This window comes from Dromaius novaehollandiae, chromosome 7, assembly GCF_036370855.1.
Source record: "Dromaius novaehollandiae isolate bDroNov1 chromosome 7, bDroNov1.hap1, whole genome shotgun sequence".
NCBI classification, from domain to species: domain Eukaryota; kingdom Metazoa; phylum Chordata; class Aves; order Casuariiformes; family Dromaiidae; genus Dromaius; species Dromaius novaehollandiae.
Genome location: NC_088104.1, coordinates 47,003,036 through 47,027,058, shown reverse-complemented (window position 1 = coordinate 47,027,058; position 24,023 = coordinate 47,003,036). Strand labels below are relative to the sequence as shown.

Below are 24,023 nucleotides of genomic sequence, written 5' to 3'. Positions count from 1 at the left end.
ATCCTTATCTTGGAGATGCTTGTGGGCAGGGTGGAGCCGTGGAGAACTTGTGGACGGGAACAGACATCCCTTGACCAAATCCTCCCCTTGTTGGGTAGCTGAATGTGGGGGGCATGGCAGAGTCCTTGAAATTGGCTCCCAAACTGCAGGTGGAATTCTTTTTCTAGGTACTTAATTTCTTTCTGCAGAAATAATAACTCTTCAAAACCACTCTGTCTTGCCCTCCTCATTCTTCTTGAAATGCTGCCAGCGTGAGCCTGGCTTTTTCAGGCATCAAAGGGCCTGAACTTAATAGTGTTTGGCTAAGATGCTTGGTGACATTCACATGCCTTATGGGAAAAGCTAGCAGAAACAAAAGTCTAAGGAAGTCTTAGGATCCTGTTGTACCTACCTGGTCTTGAATAAAGGCATGACTATGACATTTGAATTTCTCTTTTTTTTGTATTTCTGTTTCTCTGATGACTTATGGTGAATAAAGGTGGTGGTCTGCAGTTTTGCATCTACTACAAAGGCCTGATACTTGCTGTGGCAGGACAAAGAGAGAGAGAGAATCTCTTCGCTACAGGTGTCCTGGAGCATTTTCTTTCAAGACCAAGAAAGACTATCTGAATAAATTTGCTCAGTCCAGATCACATGGTGCAGCTATATCTCACTTCAATGAAGCCTGTGGGTAACAAAAACATGAGCCACCATTGTGTGGCCCTCACTCTGTGGAAATGAGGCAGCAGATGGTCCTGCAGACCCTGTGAATTTTATCCTTATCTGAGATGGCAACAGCAGGATTGAATCCTACAGACAGTGAGGCTGTCAGCTCCTTAGCAAAAAGAGAAAAAAATGTTCCCAGTTGTTGAAAATACGTGTATCTCACAGTCTCAGACACTGTGATGAAGAGGATGAAGACTGATGCATCTCCCAAGGGACCACAGCAGAGTCATAGCATGTCTTAACATCTACCATGGTACTTATGTTCCCATGTTACTGCTCAAATTGACAGGGATCTAGGGGAGCCCTTGTACCAAGAATAGTTAGTGCAGGCTTTTTCATGGATGGATTGACTTTCCCCAGAGCCTGAGACAGTGAATGTTTTGGTAGTATTGCATTGACAGTATAGAGATACCTTCTTTGGCATTCTCATGAAGCTTTCTTGATTTACTGTGACTTCAGAACCGTCCTCATGGCAGATGTTGCCAGAAGTTGTTGCTGATAACAGGCCTGAAATTACCTCCACTGGCCCTAGTGCAGCCATGAAGGAGGTGGATCAGTCTCATGTTGAGCTGCTTGTATCTCCCTAGAGCTCAGCAAGCAAACTGGATGCCAGGCAAGACAAACAATCTGTTTCTTTCATTCCCCCTTTGCCATTGTTTCCATAAATACACTCAATGTGGAGTACTCCATGAAAAAGAGCTGGTGATCCTTCACACTGAGCCACATTACACTTACCCTGTGGTGTTCCTGGGCAGCCAAACTGTCCTGACATGGGACAGTTCCAGTAGTATGGATTTTGCAAAGGCCATGACTGACAAGGAGAAAACAAGCTTTCCTTTCATGCCGGCATGCAAACAGATCGGGGTGCTTTAAAGGAGATCCAAAGCAGCTCCTTCCCAGCGGCAAGTCAGTCTATAAACAGTCCCCCAGGAATCCCCCCCGCCCCCTGCCTTCTTTTGCAGTTTCCAACAGAATTGTAGTAAAAATTGAACAGGCATTTCATCATGTGTCTGCAAACTAATCTCGCCTTTGTACGGTTGTTGAGATTAATGTGGTAAAAGCCAACAGTTCTCACTTTTTGTTTAAATTAGAACATGATCTCGTATAATAACGAAGCAAAGACTGTCTCAAGAATGCCTTTCCTTTTCTTGCCTTTTGTCTATTTGCACATTTTCTAAGGGAAATTGATCCTGGTCCTGTCAAATATTTGGCATTTAAGTAAATGTCTGTAGTTAGCACCTAGATGTTGAAGGTCTGTTGTTAGCTTTAATGGGACAGAATTTATCTTATGATTCTCTAGGGAAGTTACTGTCAACATAAATCTGGCAGGAGTAGGTTGGGCAGGCATTTTTTAGATGTCCATTGTTAAATATCATTCTTCATTGTATTCTCTTTTTAAATAAGATTGTTTTAACTTTTTTTAAAAAAAAATGTATATTTCATCCTGGATCCATTTACTCCAGCAATTAAAAAGCAATACCGATGCTTTGCTCTTAGAAGAATACTGGTAGGAGAGACCTGAAAATTTGCAGTGCTCGAGATACTGAATTTGCATCTCTATTACAGCTTTGACTCTTCAGCACCACAGAGCTATTGAAAATTGTCATCTCTTTAGTGCCGTTTGTTGGGACAGAACCTCAGTAGCTCTGCCATTAGAATCGTCACTATTGCAGGTAGCAACTACCTTCATGCGTGGAGGCAGAGCCCTGTTGGCCACCACTGCACTGTTGCACACTCACCCTTCAGATGAGAGTGGCTCCCACGGCTAGTGTTGCTACGATCAGTTCTGCAAATACGTGCATTTGAATACGTTTGAATGATCTCTGTGTAAAACGGGAATCTCCGTTTCCTCGGTTAGCCTTATTGTTCCTAAAAGTGGTTTCTGTATGTCTTGATTAGGTCGACAGTGACACAATTTGGAATGAAGTTCACTCATCTGGTGCTGCTCGCCTGGCCGTGGGCTGTGTCATTGAACTTGTTTTTAAAGTAGCCACTGGAGAACTGAAGGTTGGTATGATGATAACACTTAACTTTGATACTGGCTCTGTACAGGGATCAGCAGAACTTAGTTCATGGCTGTGTTATGCAGGAGGTCCAGTTAGCTTTATTTTAGTTGCACCATCTGGCTCTAGTCATAAAAATCTTTGAGGGTATCAGCAAGTGAACAGCAGACTCCTGGTGAATGTTCTTACGCACTGATTAAAAAGAAGAAAGAAACCAGAGCAGCAAGTGAAATCATTATTCCAGTGATATCTGAGGGTCTTACTGTTGACTTCAGCTGGGCCACCTAATTTGCTGTTTAAGTGACCTCATTCAGAAGGCTTTTTCCTGAAGGAAGGCAATACTATACTAACCAGTTTCCATAAAATTCATGTAGATCTTTTTTTCCCCCTCAAAAAGAGAGCATCGTGCACTGCTATGGTCTTGTGAGAAAAACCATCAAGAACAACTAAATAATTCCAGAACAGAATTAGCAATTCTGGTGGCAAATCTGCATGCATCTCTGTGAGATAAATGTTCCTTTCCATCTCATTTCTTCCTTCTCTTACTTTTGTGTGTAGAATGGATTTGCTGTTGTTCGACCTCCAGGTCACCATGCAGAAGAAAGCACACCCATGTAAGTATGCGTATGTGCTTTGATTAACTTGCTTCAATGTCTGTCTGTTATGTGATCTACAGCTGTAAATTAGAAAAGGAGTTTGTTATGTTATTGTTGTAATTTCTTGCTGATTGCTACGCAGTCGAGTATTAGATTCAAAGCTCCTAGTAATCCTCTAGAAGAAGGAAAGATCCTGCTTTGGGTTTGAGGTAGGTATTTATGTTAGTAAGAATTGCATTAGAATCACGCTTTGCAAAAGCACTCATGCTTTTATTTACGCTTGTAAATTGTCTGAAGTTAAATATTGATGTTACTTCTAATGTGAAGAAAGCAAGGATCTGCAACTGATATCAGCATATCAAACATAACTTTGTGTCCTGGGATTAAAACATGGAATTAGGAGAGCGTTGGAGTGTGAGGGCTTCATGAAACAAAAGCTGAAGTCAGGCACGTTACACGGGTTTAGAGCAGGGTTTATATTAGGGTTTTGGGTTTGGGGGATCATACTGGGCTTCTGGATGTGACTTACTGGGCATTGAAGTTTTATGTCCTTGGCTTTGTGACTGATCTGGGGAGCCTGGGGTGCTTTGGTTCTAGATCCAAGTAGTTCTTGCTGGATTCCCCTCGGTGCAGCGTTTCAGGGCCTCTCTGAGCCGGACCGCTCTATTTCCAATGATACACGCAGCCACGCATCGCTTCAGCTGTCGGTCCTTTCCCTTCTTTCTCCTCTTTCTGCATTCTTTCCCCTTCACCCCGTTCCCTTCGCCCACACAGGAGCCCTGGGAAGCTGGTAAGCACCCACTGAGCAGTTTGCGTTGAGTAGCGTTGCAGAGGGGTTTGGAAAGCCTGAAACATTCCCCGTTTCCCGAGCGATCGCAAGGCACCTGCTGCCGTATGGCTGTTTTGTGTTCCTAATTGAGCACACATGCATCTTTTAGGGAGCAAAGAAGAAAGCAAGCCGTGGAAATTTCTTTCTACTGTGTTATGTCTCAGATCATAGATGTATTGGGACCAAGGCAAACCTATAATTAACACCTCTTTTTTTCTCTCTTTTTCTCCTCCCTCTTGTCACCTCCAGGGGTTTCTGCTACTTCAACTCCGTGGCAATTGCAGCCAAGCTGCTCCAGCAAAGACTGAACGTTAGCAAAATTCTTATAGTGGACTGGGTGAGTAAACATTGATTCTTACCCATGAAGAGATCGGATGGAAGTTTTTTGTTGCGTTTTTTTGTTTGTTTTTGAGTTTTCTTGCAAAGGCAGCCCAGGCTTTGTAAGTTAGTGAAAAGAATGTGGTCTGTGGTCTGTAAGCCAAAATGCCTTTGTTTTTAGTTTTTTATTAAAAGATTTCTTAAGGGGTGCATAAGTTTCAGAACAAAATTAGGATTTTAATTGCACTCTTACCCTCCCCTTGCCCAATTCTATACGATCCTGAATAAGTAGTTGCTTTGTATAACAAGACCATAACACAGTTGCAAGGATGGATATTTCTGCCAACTGTGCTGTTTTTTTTCTCAAGGTTATTTGGCTTAACCATTGTTATCAATCCTAGCTGTACTTTCAAGATGTGATGACTGGTTATTGAAAAGGACAGGCTGTCTGGCATGGCTTGGCCATCTGTCTGGATGGTCTCAGTGCCCTGCCACTGGGCCAGTGCAGCCTCTGTGCAGGTGGTCAAATGTGATCTGTAATTTGGGCAAAGACAGTGAAATATTCTGCAGACTGGAATTGGAATCGGAATTCCAGTAGGGTTTGTTTGGATTTTTACTATCGTGATGTATAGATTAGAAAAGAAAAGGAAAAAAAGGTTGGCTGTGAAGGCATTTGAGCACCAGGGTATCAGCTAAGAGTTTTGATTAGATTGCCACAAATCTTCCATGGACAAGACAGTTAAACTGGAAGTGTTTTTCTTTTTGACTTAGTAGGTGGACATCGTTTTCCTCGCTTCCCACCAACTGTTTTTCATGTCATAAAGAAGGGGCATGTTGAATACCCATGCCCTGTGATGCATTTGTGCACCAAGTCATAATGCAGTAGAGGATCGGGGCTGTGAATTTGTGGTATTTAGCCCTGATGGGCCCAACCTGAGAAATTTGCTGGATCTTGCTTCAGTGTTCACCCTACAGACTGATTAAAAACAAAAAATTGGAGTAGCTGACAGAGCCCTTCCTTCCCCTTGTCCTGCAAAGAAAATTAATCTTGTCTTCAGTTTTGATATATGCTTGAGATTCTGTTTACTCCTGTTTATCCTGTTTTGTTAAATGGAAAGTATAACATGAAGCCAGCTGTGCAATGTAGATTATTCTCATTTGCAATAAACTGCTTCAGTGAGATCAGAGAAGCCCAGAAAACAAAACACAACAAAGCAAACCATTCCAAATCCCAAGCTGATGGCTTTAACCTGCGTTGTTACTAAGGTACTAACCTTCCTCATATGATACAATCTCTGTCCCTGAAGGATGTACACCACGGAAATGGTACTCAGCAAGCTTTCTACAATGATCCTAATGTTCTTTATATTTCACTACATCGCTATGATGATGGGAACTTCTTCCCAGGCAGTGGTGCTCCCGATGAGGTAAGAACATGGATCAACGTAGTGTCTACCTTCGCAATGTGTTGCCATGTCTGATAGGAACCGCTCATGGTTGTGATGGAGGTGGCCGAAAAGACCTTGGCGGCCTCTGCTGAGCAAGGCTGCAGAGATGCTTGTGCCACCATCCCCACGCTTGTGCTTGTTAGTCCCTCTCCCAGAGCCCATTGCCCAGTTTTGGGTGTTCCTGTCCAAGTCCTGACAGCTGTGTGCGTTGAGTCCTGCCGCCGCAAGCTGACAGGAAAGGAAAATCCCTTGACAAACGATCAAAATATGAATTCATGCAGTTAGACTCTCAAGCCCTTATGGGACAACCTGTTCCAAGGGACCCCCTTTGCCAGCTGTCCCAGACAGTGTTTTCTTCCCTGAAGAACAGGACCTGATGTACTTTACAAGCCTTGCCCAAAGCGGGGCATAAGCGTTTTGTGAGTTGAGAGAGAAACAGGTTGTCTGTGGCTGTACCACCACCCCTGTACTTGTAGCACTTGGGTTTCCTGGCACAATCCTGGAGCTCATCACCTCCTCCCTTATCCCTGCCAGAATATTGCTTACAGCGAGTGCTGCGTTCAGATGTAGCAGTCTGGATAGTGGACTTTCAGCTAGAGTCATTCATGCCGTGGGACAAAACCCCAGCCGCTATGGGTAGTTTCCTTGAAGCCTGCTGCAGAAAGAAAGGCTGTGCACATTACAGTGGAAACATTTTTTCTCCTTGGCTCTTCACACAGACACTTCTACTTTAGTCCCATCCTTTCTTTCGTTCTAGGCTGGCAGCCAATATCCTGGCATTCCAGAGTGAGCTTAATGCTGTCTCTTGAAAGCATACCTGGGCCTATTTTTCCTTTCCTTGGTTTGATGGACGAGCCTTTGTTCGTACTGTTAGCAAGGGACCCCCCTCTGCCTTGTGGATTCTTTACTAAGAAAACATAATCGGCATGGAAAGTGTGCTCTGTTTTAAACAAGCTGCCCCACTAATTTGCCCTAATAAAGTAGAGATAATATAGAGGTTTGCAATCATTCCTTACCTAGGACCCTATAGTGGCTCATTTCCAGCTGTACTGTGAGCCAGCCTCATTAAAACAGTGCTATTTGGTATATGATAGTGGCCTCACAGAAAACTTTTGCTGTGAACTTAGCGCGCGTGGGGACCTTTCCTTCAGTCTGCTCTCGTGGTATTTATCATTCCTCCTTCATGGGAGCAGGTGAATGAGCTCTGGCAGGCTACTGGCCTGAGGAAATAAAATGCAGGATGCTGCAAGTATAGAGCATGGAAAGGATCGGTATTTGAATCATATAATCAATAAAATCTTCCCATGCTATATAGAATTTTCATTTCAGCTGTAGTTTTGACTTAAATTTGAATTAGAAGTGGTTCCTTCCAAATAGATATTCAGTTATCATCCTTCATATGTGGTTTATCAGAGGGAAATTATGAAATGCTGAGTTTTATTTACTCCGAGATGCTCTAGATTAAATCTGAAAGGCCTTAGAATTTGTACCCTATCAATTTTGCATTTTCCCATTCAGCAAACATTGATGTTTCCATTTGGGTTTCTAAAGAAACTTAAATGTAATGCGATACTCTTTCATTACCCTGTTTATGCACTGCTGTGGTCATGAATGAACAGCAGCTCTTTGCAGTGGTCTTAACCTCTGCTTTAGGCTATACAAAGGATGTGAGGTCTTAGACTTCTCTGAGATCCACGCTTTTTGCTGACCCTTGAAATTAATAATGGGTTTACAAAATATCTAGCATTGTAAGGAAATACTGGACTATATTATCCGCTCCGTATTTATCATTTATAGTAATTTTTAGCGTGTACGTGCTATTCCCGACTGAGCAAAACAAAGAGTTTGCACTTTTTGCGCTCGATGCAGATGTGCAGGTGGAGGTGGATCAGCGTTCCCCACCCACATGCCCCCTCGGTCAGCAAAAATCTGATTTCTGCGAATAATACTTTTCCCCAGCAGAGGGGGTGCTCACTCTGATTAAAACTGTGGGATTTGTTTCCCCCGGCAGGAAGTAGAATACATTAAAAATACCCTTCAGAATAAAGCTGGAAAGGAATTAATTCGATGAGGTAGCACATGCAACGCAATCTTGTACAAAAGAGGGAAAGGACCCACATTAATGGTGTTTGTTTTTTTTCCCTCAGGCAACTAGCAAATGCTGACTGCCCACAGCTCCCATCAAGTTTAGAGCATGTAGGAACATGCAGGAGCTTTAATTTTACTCTCAGTTTGGGAACTGAAGTACTCTAGTACCATGTTATTGAATCAAAATCCAGATTCAGCTGGATGCATCAGCAAAGGTGCATTGCCAGAATTGGCAGTTTCCATATGTGCAATTAAAAGTACTGTTTCCCTTTTTCAGGTTGGCACAGGAGCAGGAGTTGGCTTCAATGTTAACATGGCCTTTACTGGTGGCCTTGATCCACCGATGGGAGATACAGAATACTTAACTGCTTTCAGGTAACATTGAAGACTTCCTCTAACATCTTTCTCACTGAAACTAAATTTCTTTTTTCTCGTGTAATCTCTCTTAATCTTGGGTTTCCCTCTCGCTAAGAAACAAGATTTCCATAGAGCTGCAGTTATTTTGTGAGTGTCATATGGGATAAAGCTGAATTAAGTAAACGGAGTATTTCTGGCCATAAGAAATGGGTCTATGACATTAGGGAATTCAGTGATTGAGTTATACTCCCTGCTCAGCACTGATTCATGCGTGAGTTTGAAGTCTGCTGATACGAATAAGGTCTTATTGACTAAAAATCTTTCTGGCTCATTGTGGTGAATATTTGTATGGATAAACCCACCTGGGCAGGGAGGCAGGCCCAGAAAAACTTCAACAAGTTGTTATGAGTTGAAGTTTCAGAGTGCAGCTAGCCCAAGGCCTGAGATGTCATTATGGTGAAGCACAAAGGCATATTGGACGTCTGAATGGTCATGAGTTTGTCATTGCTCTTGATTCCTCTCCACCTCATTCAGACATATCCTCCTCGATTAGCAGTAATGGTAGCATCAGATTTAAACCACTGTGTGTGGTTGTTTTATGAGCATATTCAAGCATACTCTGGAGAGCTGGCGTTCACTGAGTCTCCGAATGAAGCAGGAGGTGAAGCCACTTGTTGTCAGACCTTGTGCCTGACAACATCGTAGTAGTCCAGCTCATGCAGGCACAGGAAACCTCAGGATCACTGAAAATGAATGTCTGAGCTGATCCTTACTTTCCTCCTCCTACCAGCATGTTCAAAAGAAGTGTGGGAATCAAAAATGCGGTTTCTTCTGTTAGCTGACCTACAGCCATGCGCTCAATGGTCCTGGCCGCTCTGGCCAGTGTCCCTGTCGGAGCACTGCAAGTGTGTGGGTGGCATGTTTTCTCACTACACTGAGCATCTAATGGGCAAAATAATCGTATTAAAGGAAATCCAGTGATAAATGCCTCTGTAGTGATGTTGATCTTCTGAACCTGTGGAAATGATTCTTCTACCTCTACACTCTTTCTCTTTGAAATAGTTTTTCCTTTTCCCTTGTGGGCATTATTTTCGCTCTCCACTGGCAACCTAAAAAAAAAGCTTGAAACTACCTGAACTGAGCCTGGAAGAAAATAGCTGAGGCCATTGTCTTAGCACTGGAGATGCGCAATATTGCATTTTTTCTGCAGCAAAAAGAGTTCCTGTCCAGCAGCAAGTGTCTGGGTCTAGCACAAATATTTGATGCGCTGCTGAGCAACAAGGGAGTAGCTCAAATCAGGCGACTGTATGTGACTGGTGGTTTTGGAACTTATTGGAAGCCTGGAGTAATGCATTTGCCTCCCAGACTTGCAAACAACGGGAAAAGGATGGTACTAAGAGTTACTGTGGAAGCAATGTATCAGAAAGATGAAATGAATACAAAGCTTTCTGGGTTAGAGGAGAAATTTTAAGCAATGCAGTAGTGACTGGAGGCCTGTGTGAGACCATTTTCCTTTCTAATGTTCTTTCCAAGGAGAACAAAAATATAATTCAGTGATCTGCTGGATACATGTGCGTGTGGAGGGGTGTTTGTTGTTGGTTTTGTTGGGTTTTGTCCTGTTCTACCCCCCACACTTTTGTGTCCTCCTCCCAGCTTGCATCTTTTTAACAATTATCAGCTGAAGGGATTTGCTGTCTTCAAACGAGATTTAGCGCACTTCTGGCAAACACCCTGCGTAAATTTAGGGAGACATGCACTTGCCAAAACATAGGATGCAAATTTCTGGAAATACCCAGATGGAATTTTGATTTCATGAAATAGCATTGCATGCATTAAATCTAGGACGAGAGCATTATTTTCTGTTCTTCACTGTGTGCCTACTTTTTATTGTTACGTTATACTGAGCAAAAAGAGCTTTTCCTTTTCAGTTTGCCATTCCAAAGCCTTCAAACAGTGTATACAATTTAAAATAACATACAGTCAAATAACTGTCATTTGTCTTGATGTTTTATTCCTGTTACAGGAAAGCAAGTACTTTAGTCCAAAGTGGAAGTCTGTTTATCCCAGCAGTCAACAAGACTGATCTCTTCATTGCAAAAAGAACCTGCAGCTCACAACCGAGTGACATAGTTGCTATTAAATATTAATTTAGTTTCTAGGCTCCTGGAAAATTGTTCAGAACAGTCTACAAATGCAGTAAGAACTTGGCCATCCCTTCTTTAATAGATGTTGGTGTCTCTTTGCCCAGGGATTACAGCTCTTTGGGGAACATATCTGGTAGCTAGTTGTAGCTCTTATTTTGCCAGGCTTATGAGAAGCGAGTTACCTGTGAGTCGTCCTTAGAGGTAGCACCCTCTGTACTCTCCCCAATGTGCACACCTTCAGTCAGTAAGTTAAATTGGACGCTTTTTTAATCTTATGCCAAGTTTTGTTCATGATAATACATTATCAAGTGACCTTTTTAAATCTTAACCAGATTCTTTGAAAAACATTTTGCCTGAATCTTTTTATTGATTTTAATGTAAAATAATGCTTTGAAGTTTACAATTTATAGTCCCCCGAGAGTCAGAAAGTGAAGGGAATGGGTCATATATCCTTTTTTTCCCTCTTTTCTTGTGCTAGCCCCATGAGACAATGCATGCCTTCAAGGCAGCACCTTGTTATTCCACCCCATCGAATGCCACGTTGCATTTGCTGGGGATCAAACCTAAGATGAAGCAAAGATAAGAAAATTGGCCATAATGAACTCCAGAAGCAGGAGGCATTTTCACCATGAACTTGGAAACTCACAGTGGAGAACTGTGCTTTAATTCAAACCAGTCCAAATGCCAAACTGTGAGGCTTTGAAGTCTGTAGAGGAATCAGTAGAAATCCTTTGAGCTAGGCAAAGATACTGATACACTTTTTTTTTTTTTTTGTAAGCCTTAACTCTTAGCATGCTTGTCTGCTTTTAAGGAAGAAAGCCATCTTTCTATGTAAAATACATAAGATGCTGGAAGAAAAATATGCAGCATGCTTTTCATTTTTTGCTCTCTTTCAGGATGAACTTCTATATGGTTTGATAAAAGCATGTGCTGTAATGAAATAATGACGGAGATAATTGGCCTCATAAATTACTCTGCTGATGAGTGAATAAATGAATCCAAGTGAAATTTATCTTCCCCATTTTGAAAACTTGTTTCAAACAGTGCCATTTTACTCTTTCCAAAGAGCGAACTGTAACTTCCGTCAAAAATTTTCTACAGAGAATTTCTTTGAAGATTGTTAGCATGCCCGCATTTACACTAAAATGGTGCGTTGGACAGCATCTCGCGGCCTCTTAATATTTGCTAACAACACTGAGCCGTTTGAAAAGTGAGGCTAAGGGTTAAAAAAGCTAAGCGGAGCCGCCCTGCCTTGCGCTTTGCCGCTTCTTGCCGTCGGAGAACCGACAGCACCAGCTGCAGAAACGCATCTTTGGGTCTGCTTGGAAATCGGGGTGGTATCACTGTTGGTACCTTTGGGGGGGAGCAGCGTGGAATCACCCCACGAATAGATGTTTGGTCTGAGAGCACCGACTTGGGATTTTGCTGAGAGTTTAGCGCTCCTCCGTGCTATCATAACTGCAGCTATGCCTGCCCCGGCCGGCAGTATATTATAATTTAGCTGACCATTTTGCCGAGCGCATGTTCATGGCTGAAGTCACCACCAAAGTATGTGGGCAATACAGATTTCACAGCTCGTGCGGAAACGTGTTAAACTCTAACGCATGGCATATAATTTAGAAGGTCCCCAAATCATCCGACGGTTCTTGGTATTTGTTGCTGTTATTCTGTAGTAATAGAAATAAACAGCTGTAAAATTTAGTTTTTACCAGAGCCTGTTGTTTCCTGGCTTGTTGCACAAGAAGAAATAATGTTTGCTTCTGTAAATTCTCATGAAGTTTTCAAATACTGTGTAGAAGTACAATATGCGAACATGGCTAGGAGACCTGCAGAAAAATGTGAGTAGTTCCTTATTGCAGGAGAACAGCAGTGACCTAGTGAAATCAAATTGCATTATGCACGTGAGTTTTCCTCTGAATTTACTTTATAAAATTATACCTGATGATCCTAGGAGTTTTGTGGTTTCATCCAAATGTTTCCTACCCTATCTGACAGAGGAGTAAGAAAATTTTAATTCCGTATACCATTTGATTTCCGTATACAATTTTAATTCCATATGCAGCTTGACTTCAGCGTTAGTTTTATTTTTATTTAAAGCTCCTAAAATAGAAGGGAAGCCAGGACTGTAGTTTGAAATCCTCCTCCTCCTGAATTTCTCGGACAGATTGTAGAAAGCGTTAAATGAGTTCGGAAGCCGAGTTTGGGGCAAGGGGAGGCAGTTTTTTCCCTTCCATCCATAAAACATTTCAGAAGTAAGGAAGAGGGAGGGGGGCAGCTGACCGTATTTCGCCTGGAGTTGTTGTCTCTGTATTTTTGGATTTCACGCTCTCTGATGCTTGTTTTGTACTCAAGTTCCTAATCCGGTTTGACATAGGAAATGACCATGGAGGTGACTGTTTCAAGAAACAGAGAGTAGAGTCTTCAGGAGGCTGATTAGCCTTAGGAGCAGTGGGTAATGCTTTATAATATATGGGAAACAGTGGGAAAGGGGTTTCCGAAAAAAGCGCTCAGCCTTTTATATTTCATTTTGACTTACTCCCTGGAACTGAGCGTTCAACAGAAAAAAAAAGCCCTCTGTAGAACTGTATAATCCGCCTGGCATTTATTAAGCGAATTGGCTAGTAATACACTAAAAGATACGCAGTCTTCTAGAAAATATATGTAAAATTGTATTTTCCCCAAAATGATTGCACAATATGGTCAGTAGTTTTTGCTGTTAATAGCTGTCGGTATTAACTAATGTGTAGCTGTTCAGCCTAGCTGTATTTTAAGTCCACTGAAAGGATGTAATTTATTTTAAGAAAACCGAACAACTCCCCCCCCCCCCCCAAAGTGTAGGAAGTTTAAAGGTATAACTAACCCTTATATTTTAATAAATCTGCATGGCTGGAAATAATATTCAGTGTTGTAAAACTTTTAATTCCTCAGTCAGTAACTTTGTAGTTGCCCTAGCCATTAGTTGAAGGACCCACTTCCATAGAAACCTGGTCATCTTCTTGACAGTAATCTCGTTTTTTGGCTTTCTTATAGTATGATCATAAGGGCAAAGTATAGGATCCTTTGCAATTTAATTGCTGTTTTCTCTTGGGGATTTGATTTTAGTGTGGCAGATCTGAGCGAGAAAAGTGTTTTCCTCCATGCTTGAGAAAAAGTAAAATCTGAAAGATACATCTGAAATTCTGCCCACAGATGAAATCTCAGAAATTCCTCATTCAAAACCAGTTCATTTGGGCTTTCAGCTGTTTGAGGCTGAAAATTTCACACGTCTTTCTTTTCTTTCTTTTTTTTTTTTTTTTTTACAATTAGAAAAAAGGTTGAGGAAGCTGTTGAGATCTCAAAAGGCTGTTGTATGCAGCTGCCTTCCGAAAAAATGCTGTGCAGCTCCCGCGGACCAAGCGAAGCCGTGTGGAGCAGCACCCTGGGCCCGGCGCTCCCAGTGGATCACATAAACGGAGCCTCCTGCTCCCGGGAAGCCCCGCTGGACTTGCAGTGGGTGTGGGGCTCACGGCAGCATCTCATCCGTATGCTCCACATCACCATTGATTCAGACCTAATCTGAAGCTTTATGACCACAGATATAGTTGCTTTCATGTTTGGCGAGTATCAAATGCGGTTGAAATTGTGGCTTTTGGGTCCTAGTATAATGCTAGAAATAGGAGAAACTCAGAAGAAGGAAGAGACTTTGAGAGCTTGGGTAAGAGTCACAAATGAAGGAAAGGGTTCAAGTCTGGATTTGACTTGTTAATAATTTCTAATAGTGTACCAGAAAGCATCGTTAGCTTGTTTGGTCTGACACGGTGTGATCTTCTGCGTCTCCTCTGAGTTTCAGCTGCATGCTGACTCCTGTGTCTTGCCCTTCTTGGACAGGAGAACCACGGCATCTGCACCTCACATTTCTTAAATTTGGAGGGGGATCAGATGATCATTCTAAAATTTGCTCTGGCTAATGAACACCACAAATAATTGCTTGGAAATGAAGACACACGTAGGAGTAGCCAGTTGCTGCTGCACAGTTACCCTTTCTGTACTGGAGAAAGCTCAGAAGATCCTCAAAACAGCTTCTTCCAGCTATTGCCAAATACCGATTGATTTCCTTTTAACGAGCAGCCACTGCTTTTTCTCCCTTAAAATTTATAAGGACGAGTTTCACCTTTAATTGTTGTGTGTTGCCTGGGTATTCCCTGTGCCACTATAATTCCCTGTGCAACTTCTAACTGTTGTCATTCATACAGGCAGTGTCTGTGAATGATCGTCAGTCGTTCGAATGGCTCACCTGCTGCGCACTGCTGTTTCATATGCTTCGGGTGCGTTAGCATTTGGGCATCAGCCGGATGAGCTGTTTCATGGCAAAAAAATATGTATGTGTAAATAGGCAGATTGATTAGTGGTTGCATTGGTTGTTCAATGCTGGCAGCCAGTGCACACATCTCCAGGGTGTTGATTTTGGTTTGCTCTGCAACATGGATTAGGGTGATACCACACAGCAGCTGGGGTACTAGCAACTCCCATGGTATCATAACCTCGTCTTGAAAAAATCCGATGATTTTAGCAGTTTTACTCTGGTTAGAAATTAAATAGCTCAGCAGTACTTCAAAGTGCAGAAAAAAGCCCTTTGCCACGTGCACTTGCTTTGAAACTGCTGCTTAAGTCCTCTGCGAATGAGGTGGTTTCTACTTAAAATGTCTGTGGGTTTTACTAAACAGATTTTGAAAAAGAAGATAAGATTGTGCCTTTTGCATGTGTTTACATGGCTGTGTGTCCTGCAGACTGGCCAGCAGGAAGAAGGCAGGAGGCTGTTAGATTACCATGGCAAGCTGTTGCCAAGAAATGGAAGTTAGAAGGCTTTTCTTGGGCTGCGCAGTGTTGGCTGGATTGTTTTTCGGTGCTGAGCTGATGTGCCTTGGCATTCCCGCCTGCTTAGACTGGGGCATAGGCAATGTGTTCAGCTGTACCGACAGAAGCTGTTTGATGGGTTTGCTACTTCAGTTCATGCTTTAGAAAGTTACCCTTGCCAGTGGCTGTTCCTAGGATAGGGAAAAAGAGAATACCACTTTACAGAAAGGACATGAAGTTGTTCAGTTTTCCCTAATCTTATAGCAGCTGTTTAGGTTTGGAGAAATGCATCTAAAAATCAATCAGTGCATTTATAAGAGAAGAAGAACTTCATTTGGAAAATACTACTTTATATAAAAGTCCTTGAGTTGGAGACTTTTAGCTTAAGGCATCTCCTTGCTTTTCTGCCATTTCCTGCAGTTATCACTGCCTCATCGTAACGACTCAAAACAGTTTTCAGACCTCTGAATGCGTGTACCCCTGGCATAAAGTGCCTGCAAAAGAAGGTATTCATCCAAGAATGCTTGCTACAGGCTTTCTTAATCAGGAGGGATTGTGTGTGTCTGTGTCATGTTTATTAAGAAACTCTGCTCCTTTGAAATTTTTCATTGCTGTAATTTCAGTTCCACTGTGTTTGCGCTAGATGAAGAAGCAATTACTTGCTCTCTGCTGAACTTCTTATTTTTGCTTAGCTGGCGTCTTGACATCGGAAATGGGATGCTTTGCAACCTCATGTAGATTTTTGAACAGAGATGGAGCAGATTGAAGAGATAAATCAATGTGAAAGTGCCTTTTGCTGAGAAACCAGAAAGATAGACCTCTTATTTCATTTGAATGCCAGCCTTAACAGGCATTAGTTTGCTGATACTAAGGAATTAAGTCTGTTTTTTAGAGGACACTGAAAGCAAGAGGGACAGGGAATAGCATTCTGTAAGGAGTATTTGGGTGGGATATTTGCATATTAAAGCTTCCTTTGGCCTGAGTGGGTATTTACTGAGTGGCAAATAAGTGGAGACCAAACCTGGCACTGCGGTATTGCCTGCCCAGCGCAGCCATGTGCCGGGGCGTGCTTGTGCGCGCTGCGACCTCCTCAGCCTTTAATTATGGTTAACAAAAAGCGCGGCATGGAAAAAATAAATGCCTTTGCAGATATTTAGAAGGAACGCATTGCTGCAGCTGGGCGACAAGTGCCACACACTGAGGTCCTTATGTGACCGGTTTTCCAGGTGGCTTTGCAGTCTATACGTTTCTCCTTGTGCCCTCTCTGCTCTGGCTGACCATGTCTGTGAAGCAAAACATGACCACAAACAGAAACCGCGACGTATGGCAGGTTACTTCCCTGGTCCAAACATCAGGCTGCTAATGATGGAAATAATGGACCTCACCGAAAAAATAATGTGATAGCTGGGCAACCACCTTCTCATCTTCTAAGGAAAGAGGAAATGGGTTTTGCTCCTCTGGAATAAAAGCACCAGGTTTTAGAAGAGTTTGCTCAAGATTCAGGTTTAAAGGCTTAGGTTTACTCAAAATCTAAGTGCTCCTTCGTTCATTCAAGAGCCAAAGTAATGGATCTGCCGTTGTTAATTTTTTGTTGCAGAACGGTAGTAATGCCCATTGCCAATGAATTTGCCCCAGATGTTGTGCTGGTGTCGTCTGGTTTTGACGCGGTGGAAGGCCATCCTACACCTCTTGGAGGATATAATCTATCAGCAAAATGTAAGTTGTGGCTTTACAACAGCAAGGATCCTGCACTGCTGTAAATTGCTGTCCTAGGGACTTTGGTAGAATATTTCCAGTTTTTCCGTCTTTAGTATCTATCTTGAACTCTTACATTTCAGAGTTTTTCTGTGCATTTCCATGCGTTTTGGCATTGCGCTTTGGTTTGGCTAACGCCTTTCTTGTCTTGGAGCACTGTGTGTTTCCCTCTTAAAGCAAGTAAATTATGAAGCCCTTTGTAGTTGAATCTCTGTGGAAGCTAGCCACTAAATAAGAAAAAATTTATGTTTCAATGAAAAATTGAAGAAAGAGGAAATGCCAGATGTAAACAGAAAACCCTGGTCTGTATGCTAGAAGACGTCTGTTGCTTTCTCCAGGATACCTTACTAAAATTCCAGCCAAACATTTTGATCCCCACCTTTACATGGGCTCACAGGAACATCCTTTTTGCTTTGAATCCGTGATGTTTTGCCCTGCCCAAGAGATGGGCTGAAGGGTTCCCCGCCACCCCTTGGTTACGCCGGGTTTATCTGGCATTGTTTCATTCGGGCCAATCGAGAAGACGGGTTTTTTTCCTTGCAAAAGCAAAAGGATTTATTTTTTTAAGAGTTTGTTTCAGTCAGGAAACACTCTCTACAATGAACTGCAGAACCTCCTGAGGTAGCTGAACCTATAAACGTTATAAAAGAATAAAGTGGAATAGATTTACAAGAGAGAAGTTATTTAAGACATCCAGAAACACTCTGCAATGAGAACTGCTTGTTTACCTGCTTGTTGAATCTCCCATGCTTTGCTACTCTCACAAAAGGAGAGGTTGGGTATTTTCTTATGGGCACAGTCATGAATCTTTTATCTGGCTCCTAATTTACCAATTTGCAAAGGCGCTTGGGGGAGTTATGCGACTCAGTGCAAAACAAAAAAACAGGGAATTTGGAAGGGTGTAAGTGCACTGGATTATCTGTGTTTGGAATTTTTTTTTTTTTTTTTTTTTTGAGGGGGAGGGTTGGTTTGAGGACATGTTTTTTAAATCCTCACAGCTTGGTTCTGTTTTGTTTAAAGGGTAGAAATGTATTGTGTGTCATATGATCAAAGTCCCCGGGTGCCCCAGGAATTTTTACAGCATATTATGTACTGGAAGAACCGTCTGTTAAGAACTAGATGTCAAATATTTCTGGGGCACTGCAATGCTGCTATCACAACTAAAAGCACCGGCAACAATTTTACTTATTTCCCCTTAACCTCCTCCCCTCCCCTGTTTTCCTCCCTCCCCCCCGCCATGCCTCCTGCATGACTTCTTTGCTTCTCACGTCTTAGAAATAAGGGCAAAAAGCAGCCTCCTTCCATCCCCTTTCCTTCCTTCTAAAGCTGATATTTGCTGCTATATTTAATTCCAAGCAATAAAGAGTAATAGGAAGGATGCTGATGCCTCTTACGGAGGCAAAACAGTGGTGGCGCACTCCAGATGCAGAGAGAAGGATCTGCCCCATGCTGCACGTGTTTAAGCCCATCCAAAGGGCAACCAGAGCTGGAATCCTGAAACGAATGTATTAAAATCAAACCTGGCTTATATTACGTGCTCCATCCTTTTGGATCCCTTGTGGTTTCTTTAATGTGATGTAATTCCTTTTTATGCTGCTTTGATCCTGTGCCAGGAGTCTGAGCCTAGTGACCACCGTTGCCCTTTCTCTTGCGTTTCCTGTCCCCCGCTTGCAGGCTTTGGGTACCTGACGAAGCAGCTGATGGGCCTGGCCGGAGGTCGTGTTGTCCTGGCCCTCGAAGGAGGCCATGACCTGACCGCCATTTGCGACGCCTCAGAAGCATGTGTTTCTGCTTTGCTGGGAAACGAGGTACAGAGAAAACAAAAAAACGCCGCGGATGGCCCCTCTTGATGAGCGCAAGGCGCTGCAAGCGCCCTATACCTTCTTGCAGAGTTTCCAGTGGTGTGAATTTGGGTGGCTAACCCTCCAAAATAGTGCATTTACTGAATTTTTGTCATTGTTTTTAGCTCTTTTTTTTTTCTTTTGTAGAGTTAAAGAATATATGTTTAAATTTTTTTAACTACCTTTGTTCAGCAGTTCACAGTATAAGGATTGAAATACCTAAGAAGTGAATTTGGTTTTATTCTTCATCCAAATAGTGGGCTTGGTGCAAACCTTGGGAAATAGCAGATTAGTTTAATTCATTTCTGAAGTCACTGTCGAAGCCTTGCCTTCTCTTTGCAGTTCCTCTCTAGCGGTACAGCGTATCTGCTCCTACATGCAGCTTGCTTGACAGTGGTTTCCGTTTTTTTGTTTGTTTGTTTACCTTATGTTCTGTATCTTCTGCACGTTTCTGTGTAGAAAAAGCCCAATTGTGTTACAGAAGTTGATGGCAAAGGCCATAGTATTTGATTGCAAGATAAGGGCGAGCCAGAGAAATGCGCAAAGGAAATCTGGTTTGTGGTGTCTAGGGGAGGTCTGGGTGTTTTTCTACAGACGTAGATACTTTAGCTTTTCCCTCTGTTCTTAACGTCAGTGGGATAAAGGAAGAAATTATTCAAATTCCTCTTTCCCATCATCTTTGACGCAGCCCTGACTATTAGCATCTGCTGCAACTGGTAACGAATGAGCAATTGAGGGATACATTTCTTCCAAAATGATTGGTATTTAAAAAGTGGTGGCATTTGACATGTCTTTGGGCTCTGGGAATTCACGGTCATGTACTACAAACTAGTGCAGTGAGGAAATATGAAAGCTACTTATTTGCAGCAAAAGCCCAGGTTAAGGCTCTTGTTAGTCTGCTATATCCATACATATATATGCTTCAGTTCAGCAAGCGTTTTTCTGTATAGTTTGTAGGCTTGTGCATTTGAGCAACTGGTTCATTTTGGTTAGTCCTCCTTCCTTTCTCTGGTTTATTCCTCTCTTTTGGACACCCATCTCCACTTGGAGTTTTCAGAGGACACCCACAGTCCAAAGAGCAGAGTCTGAGATTGAGCTCAGTAGACCATAAAAGTATATTGCACTCATTTTCCATCAAGGAAAAACTGCACCTCGTACAAAGGAGCACAGATCAGTCAGATTGGGGCCACAGGCACTATCCCTGTTCGTTATCAGCCAAGGGTGCCCTGGTATAGCAGCAACTCTGAGGAGCTATTTAAAACAGTTGTTGAAGATTTATGATACAAATCAAAACAGCAGAGTGGTGTGATTACGTTGGCTCCAAAGAACTAAAAATTTCAGCATTGTGTGAAAGCAGCCACACTGATTTCAAGTTGGAGGTGGCTGCGAAACCTAGAGCAGCATTAATGGGCCAGCTAGTGCATTTGAAGTTTTTTAGACTGCCTTTTCAATTAAGGGATTGCCCTCAGAGTACCTTGTGCACGTGAGCAAATCTCGAAAGACCATGGCATGAGTAAAAGGGCATGAGGAGGCTGCCAAGATGACCTTGCAGTGTGTGATAGAGCAGACCTCTGAAGGCAGTGGTCTCTTCTACAGCAGGCAAGAACTTGACTGGAGGTTCCTTCTAAAGCTTTCACCTGCCTTGGCACCCTTTGGTGAAGAAACTCCTATGCAGGAGCTGATCAATATGGTCAATGTCTGAAGGTGCAGTGCCGCAGAAAGGAGAAGCCAAATAATATTTCGGCTCAAGGTCTGCCTCCAGTGAGGGTCGACTTTGAGAGATGCTCCTGAGCCATAAGCAGGCTGTGACCACCAGCTTTTCTCAGGTCTAGGAAGTAGGAGTAGAGGTCAGATCTGTATGGAGGTGCAGATTTGCTGCTTCTTCCAGCCTTTCACAGACGCGTTCTGTCTTACAGTATCCACACGCTACACAAAGGACAACAACGCCTGAGAAAACCTCACTAATCGTAGAACAGCTGGGATTCATCAAAAGCATCTGTTTCAGTCATCCAGCATCCCATCTTCCAAGCGTCCAGAGAGTATTAGTTCCTTGTGCGTGGCCAGGCAATTCTGATAAGGCTCTCAGCATGCATAACTGGTCCAGCTTGTGCTCAGTCTTTGGGGCTCCTGAAAACTTGAGAATCAACTGCTACATCAGCCTCCAAGCAATAACTTTTTTTATTTCAGCACCCATTTCTCTTAAGCTGGCAGCCGATGGCACCATTGTCAGTAAGGCAATCTCTTTTGCTCCCTCCAAACCTTGGATGCAGCCAGCTCTAGCAGCAGGATACACACCGAAGGGCAGACTGAGGAAATAACATGTGAAAGATGTCATTCCTCTCACTTAATGTGCTGCTACAGTGCGGTCAGGTGACTAAAATGTGGTGTGAGAATCTGTATGCAATAAATAAGCACTCGCTCTGAGCCACAAATGTGTTTGGAACTGTGCAGCTTTTGGAGATTTTAATACTCACGATAACTTGGATGATGTCCTCTGGCTGAGTGTTTTCATTTAGCAGAGTGAATGTTGATCCTTAGAGGTGGAAAAACATCATAAGGGGCATTTGCCATTCTTTGTATTTTCTGTCACTGAATCAGGACAGCTATAAGGAGCTTTAAAATATTAAAAGATGGACCTGTTCTCACTTTTCCTAAGTGGGCTGTAAGCATGCATAGATATCATGATAATGTTCTCTTAGCCACACATCAAAAAGCAGGAAGCACTAGTTTTATCAAGGTCTTTTATAAAATCTTTTTAATGCGAGGAAGTTGGAGTGAACTGCTGTTGCTTTGTCTTGCCGGCCCTTTGATGAAGTTTGATATACAGTGTGTTAGACAATTTTGCACGCGTGCACATGGAGAGCCAGCTGCGGACAGCCACGGGCTGCAGGGAAATTTGCTAGCGGAAGAGATCTGACTGAGGTATACAGCGAAATGGTAGGAAATGAGGGGAACGATGCCAGTCCCCCAAGTGTCTGCATTCACCAACAGAGATCAAAACCCCAGCTTTGGAAAAGCCTTGTGTGCGCGGTTCCAACGGCAAGAGACGGGGTTGTTCCCAACTGTCCAGGAAATTAAAACAGAGCTGTAGCTTTGCAGCAGATTATTTCAATGTAAAATGAGTTAGTGGCGTGAGAGGTCGTTTGAAAATACGTATGTTTCTTTAATTACAAATTTACTTGTTGAATAATAACGTGACTTCAGCTGAAAAATCAAGGGCAGGCATGAGGCAGAGAAGAGCCACTTAATGATAATTTAGACCAGTAGGACACTGTTGCTATTTTATTACTCAAAGTGGCTCCTAAAAGCAGCATGGGAGAGCAGGTGAAGCAGCAAGCATGCAGAGCTACCGATTCTTTTCTGGGCATCACCAGCTGCTCCCTTTAAAACCAGGTTCTGTCCTATGAGAAATACCATGCCAAAACATCTGGGCATTAATGGCATTTGCTCCCCAAGGCTTCAAGCCATGCCAGCATCATGCCTAGAGCGGGATGTGAAGTGCTTATGCCACGGGAGCTGCTAACTGTGTGGGGAGAGAAAGGAGGCATGTCCTGAGAGATGTGACCTTGGAGCTAAGCAGTAGCCAGAACAACAAGAATATCGCATGTGATTGCTGGAAATACTTTGTCATCCAGGTTTTTGGTGCAGAAGTAGCCAAGGTGCGTCCAGTATCAAACATCCCGAACAAAAAAGAAGTTGATAATAAACAGTTGTTTAAAACCTTTGCCTAAGGCCCAGAGGTATTTCCTTCCTTTTCTAGTGGAGCAATGGGTAAGTCTATTGTCTGTGCCTTTTATTTCAGGAAGAGTAGCACACAATTGGAACGATTCATCTGTGAAATAACACACAGCTAAGCTGTCTGATGTTGAGTGTGCTTTATGTCAGTATAAAGCAAAAGGCATTAATAAAGTTCTTATTTAAAGATTTGTCCAGGAATTGGTTGGCCTTCACTTAATGTCATACAGAAACCAGTCTCGACAAGAATTATTTTTAGAGTACAGATTTAAAAAAAAAAAATGCAAACCATAATTATTAAATCTGGAATGGAGCAATTTCTAGTCCTCATGAAGTACCTATCTAATGGCAGCCATGTGGTCACATAAGCAAATCTCTTGGCTGGAACTTCTGTTGGCTTTCAGTAGAAGTTGCAAAACTGCCATAGATTTATTAACTATTAAACCGTGGCTGCTTCCATTGCTGGGGAGTATCCCTATATGAGCCTTGACCAGTATTTTCAGATACATTCAGCAGCTGTAGATGTTCCTGGTTTTCGATACCCAACCTTGAAGGTCTGTGAAGAAGTCACTTTTTTTGCGGAGAAGTGGGTCGGGGGGTGGGCTTGGAGAGCATCAGTTCTGTTGAAAGTTTTTTCTGGCGTATTTAGTTGGTTATGAGATCCCTTGAGCTCATGTGAATTAAATCCAAACAGTTGGCTGTCTGTATGACCCAAGGAGAGCTGTTCTGCTGGGGCACCGTTACCTGCCAAGCAGATGTCTCTGCTGTCCCAGAAGAAATCATTGCTCTCCAGAATGTCATTTGTTAAAAACAAATAAACCAAGCTCCTTCCCTTTGCAATGCACTGCAGATTTAACCTCCCTTCCTGAGGAGAGGTGCTAGTCCCCCGGTGTGATGCAGCCCTAATTCCTGCCTCCCTGTGTCAGAGCCACGACTGTGCAATATTAAAATCCTTGTTCTGTTTTCAAAGGCAGGCAGGAGCAAGATGAATGTATCTTAAGGTCTTCACCAGCAATTTAGGAGAAAAAAAAAAGATTAATAAGAATTGTGGGATGTTTTTATTTGAGCCCAAGTTTCTTCCCCAGTGGGAATCAAAGCAAGCATCATAGCTGCAACAATACAAGGCCTAATAACTTCATACAGGGCAAAGGGGACAGTTTAGCTTTTCAGAGAATAGTTGTCTTGGGATGAGAGAAGTAACCCAATAGAAAAAGGCATTTTCCCCTTCTTGTGTTTATTTTTAAAGGGAAATAAATAAAAATTAAATCAAACCTCAGGCAATACCATCCGGGGCCTTCTTCTGGGAGACGATACTTGTGCTAATGGCTGCATCTCTCATGTCCTGCTCAGACCCTGTTGCTACAGAGCCAC

General features: G+C 42.7%; 1 protein-coding gene across 8 annotated transcripts in view; it reads left to right on the top strand.

Annotated features, from left to right (window-relative positions):
• The window catches only part of HDAC4 (histone deacetylase 4), a 275,382-nt gene that overhangs the window by 240,714 nt on the left and 10,645 nt on the right, over positions 1 to 24,023 (top strand). For all 8 annotated transcript variants that reach the window (XM_064515482.1, XM_064515489.1, XM_064515488.1 and 5 more), the window contains 7 exons: positions 2,605 to 2,712; positions 3,267 to 3,322; positions 4,383 to 4,470; positions 5,759 to 5,878; positions 8,265 to 8,362; positions 16,919 to 17,037; positions 18,751 to 18,884. In XM_064515482.1, the coding sequence (XP_064371552.1) occupies positions 2,605 to 2,712; positions 3,267 to 3,322; positions 4,383 to 4,470; positions 5,759 to 5,878; positions 8,265 to 8,362; positions 16,919 to 17,037; positions 18,751 to 18,884 (723 nt within the window). The remainder of the gene's footprint in view (positions 1 to 2,604; positions 2,713 to 3,266; positions 3,323 to 4,382; positions 4,471 to 5,758; positions 5,879 to 8,264; positions 8,363 to 16,918; positions 17,038 to 18,750; positions 18,885 to 24,023) is intronic.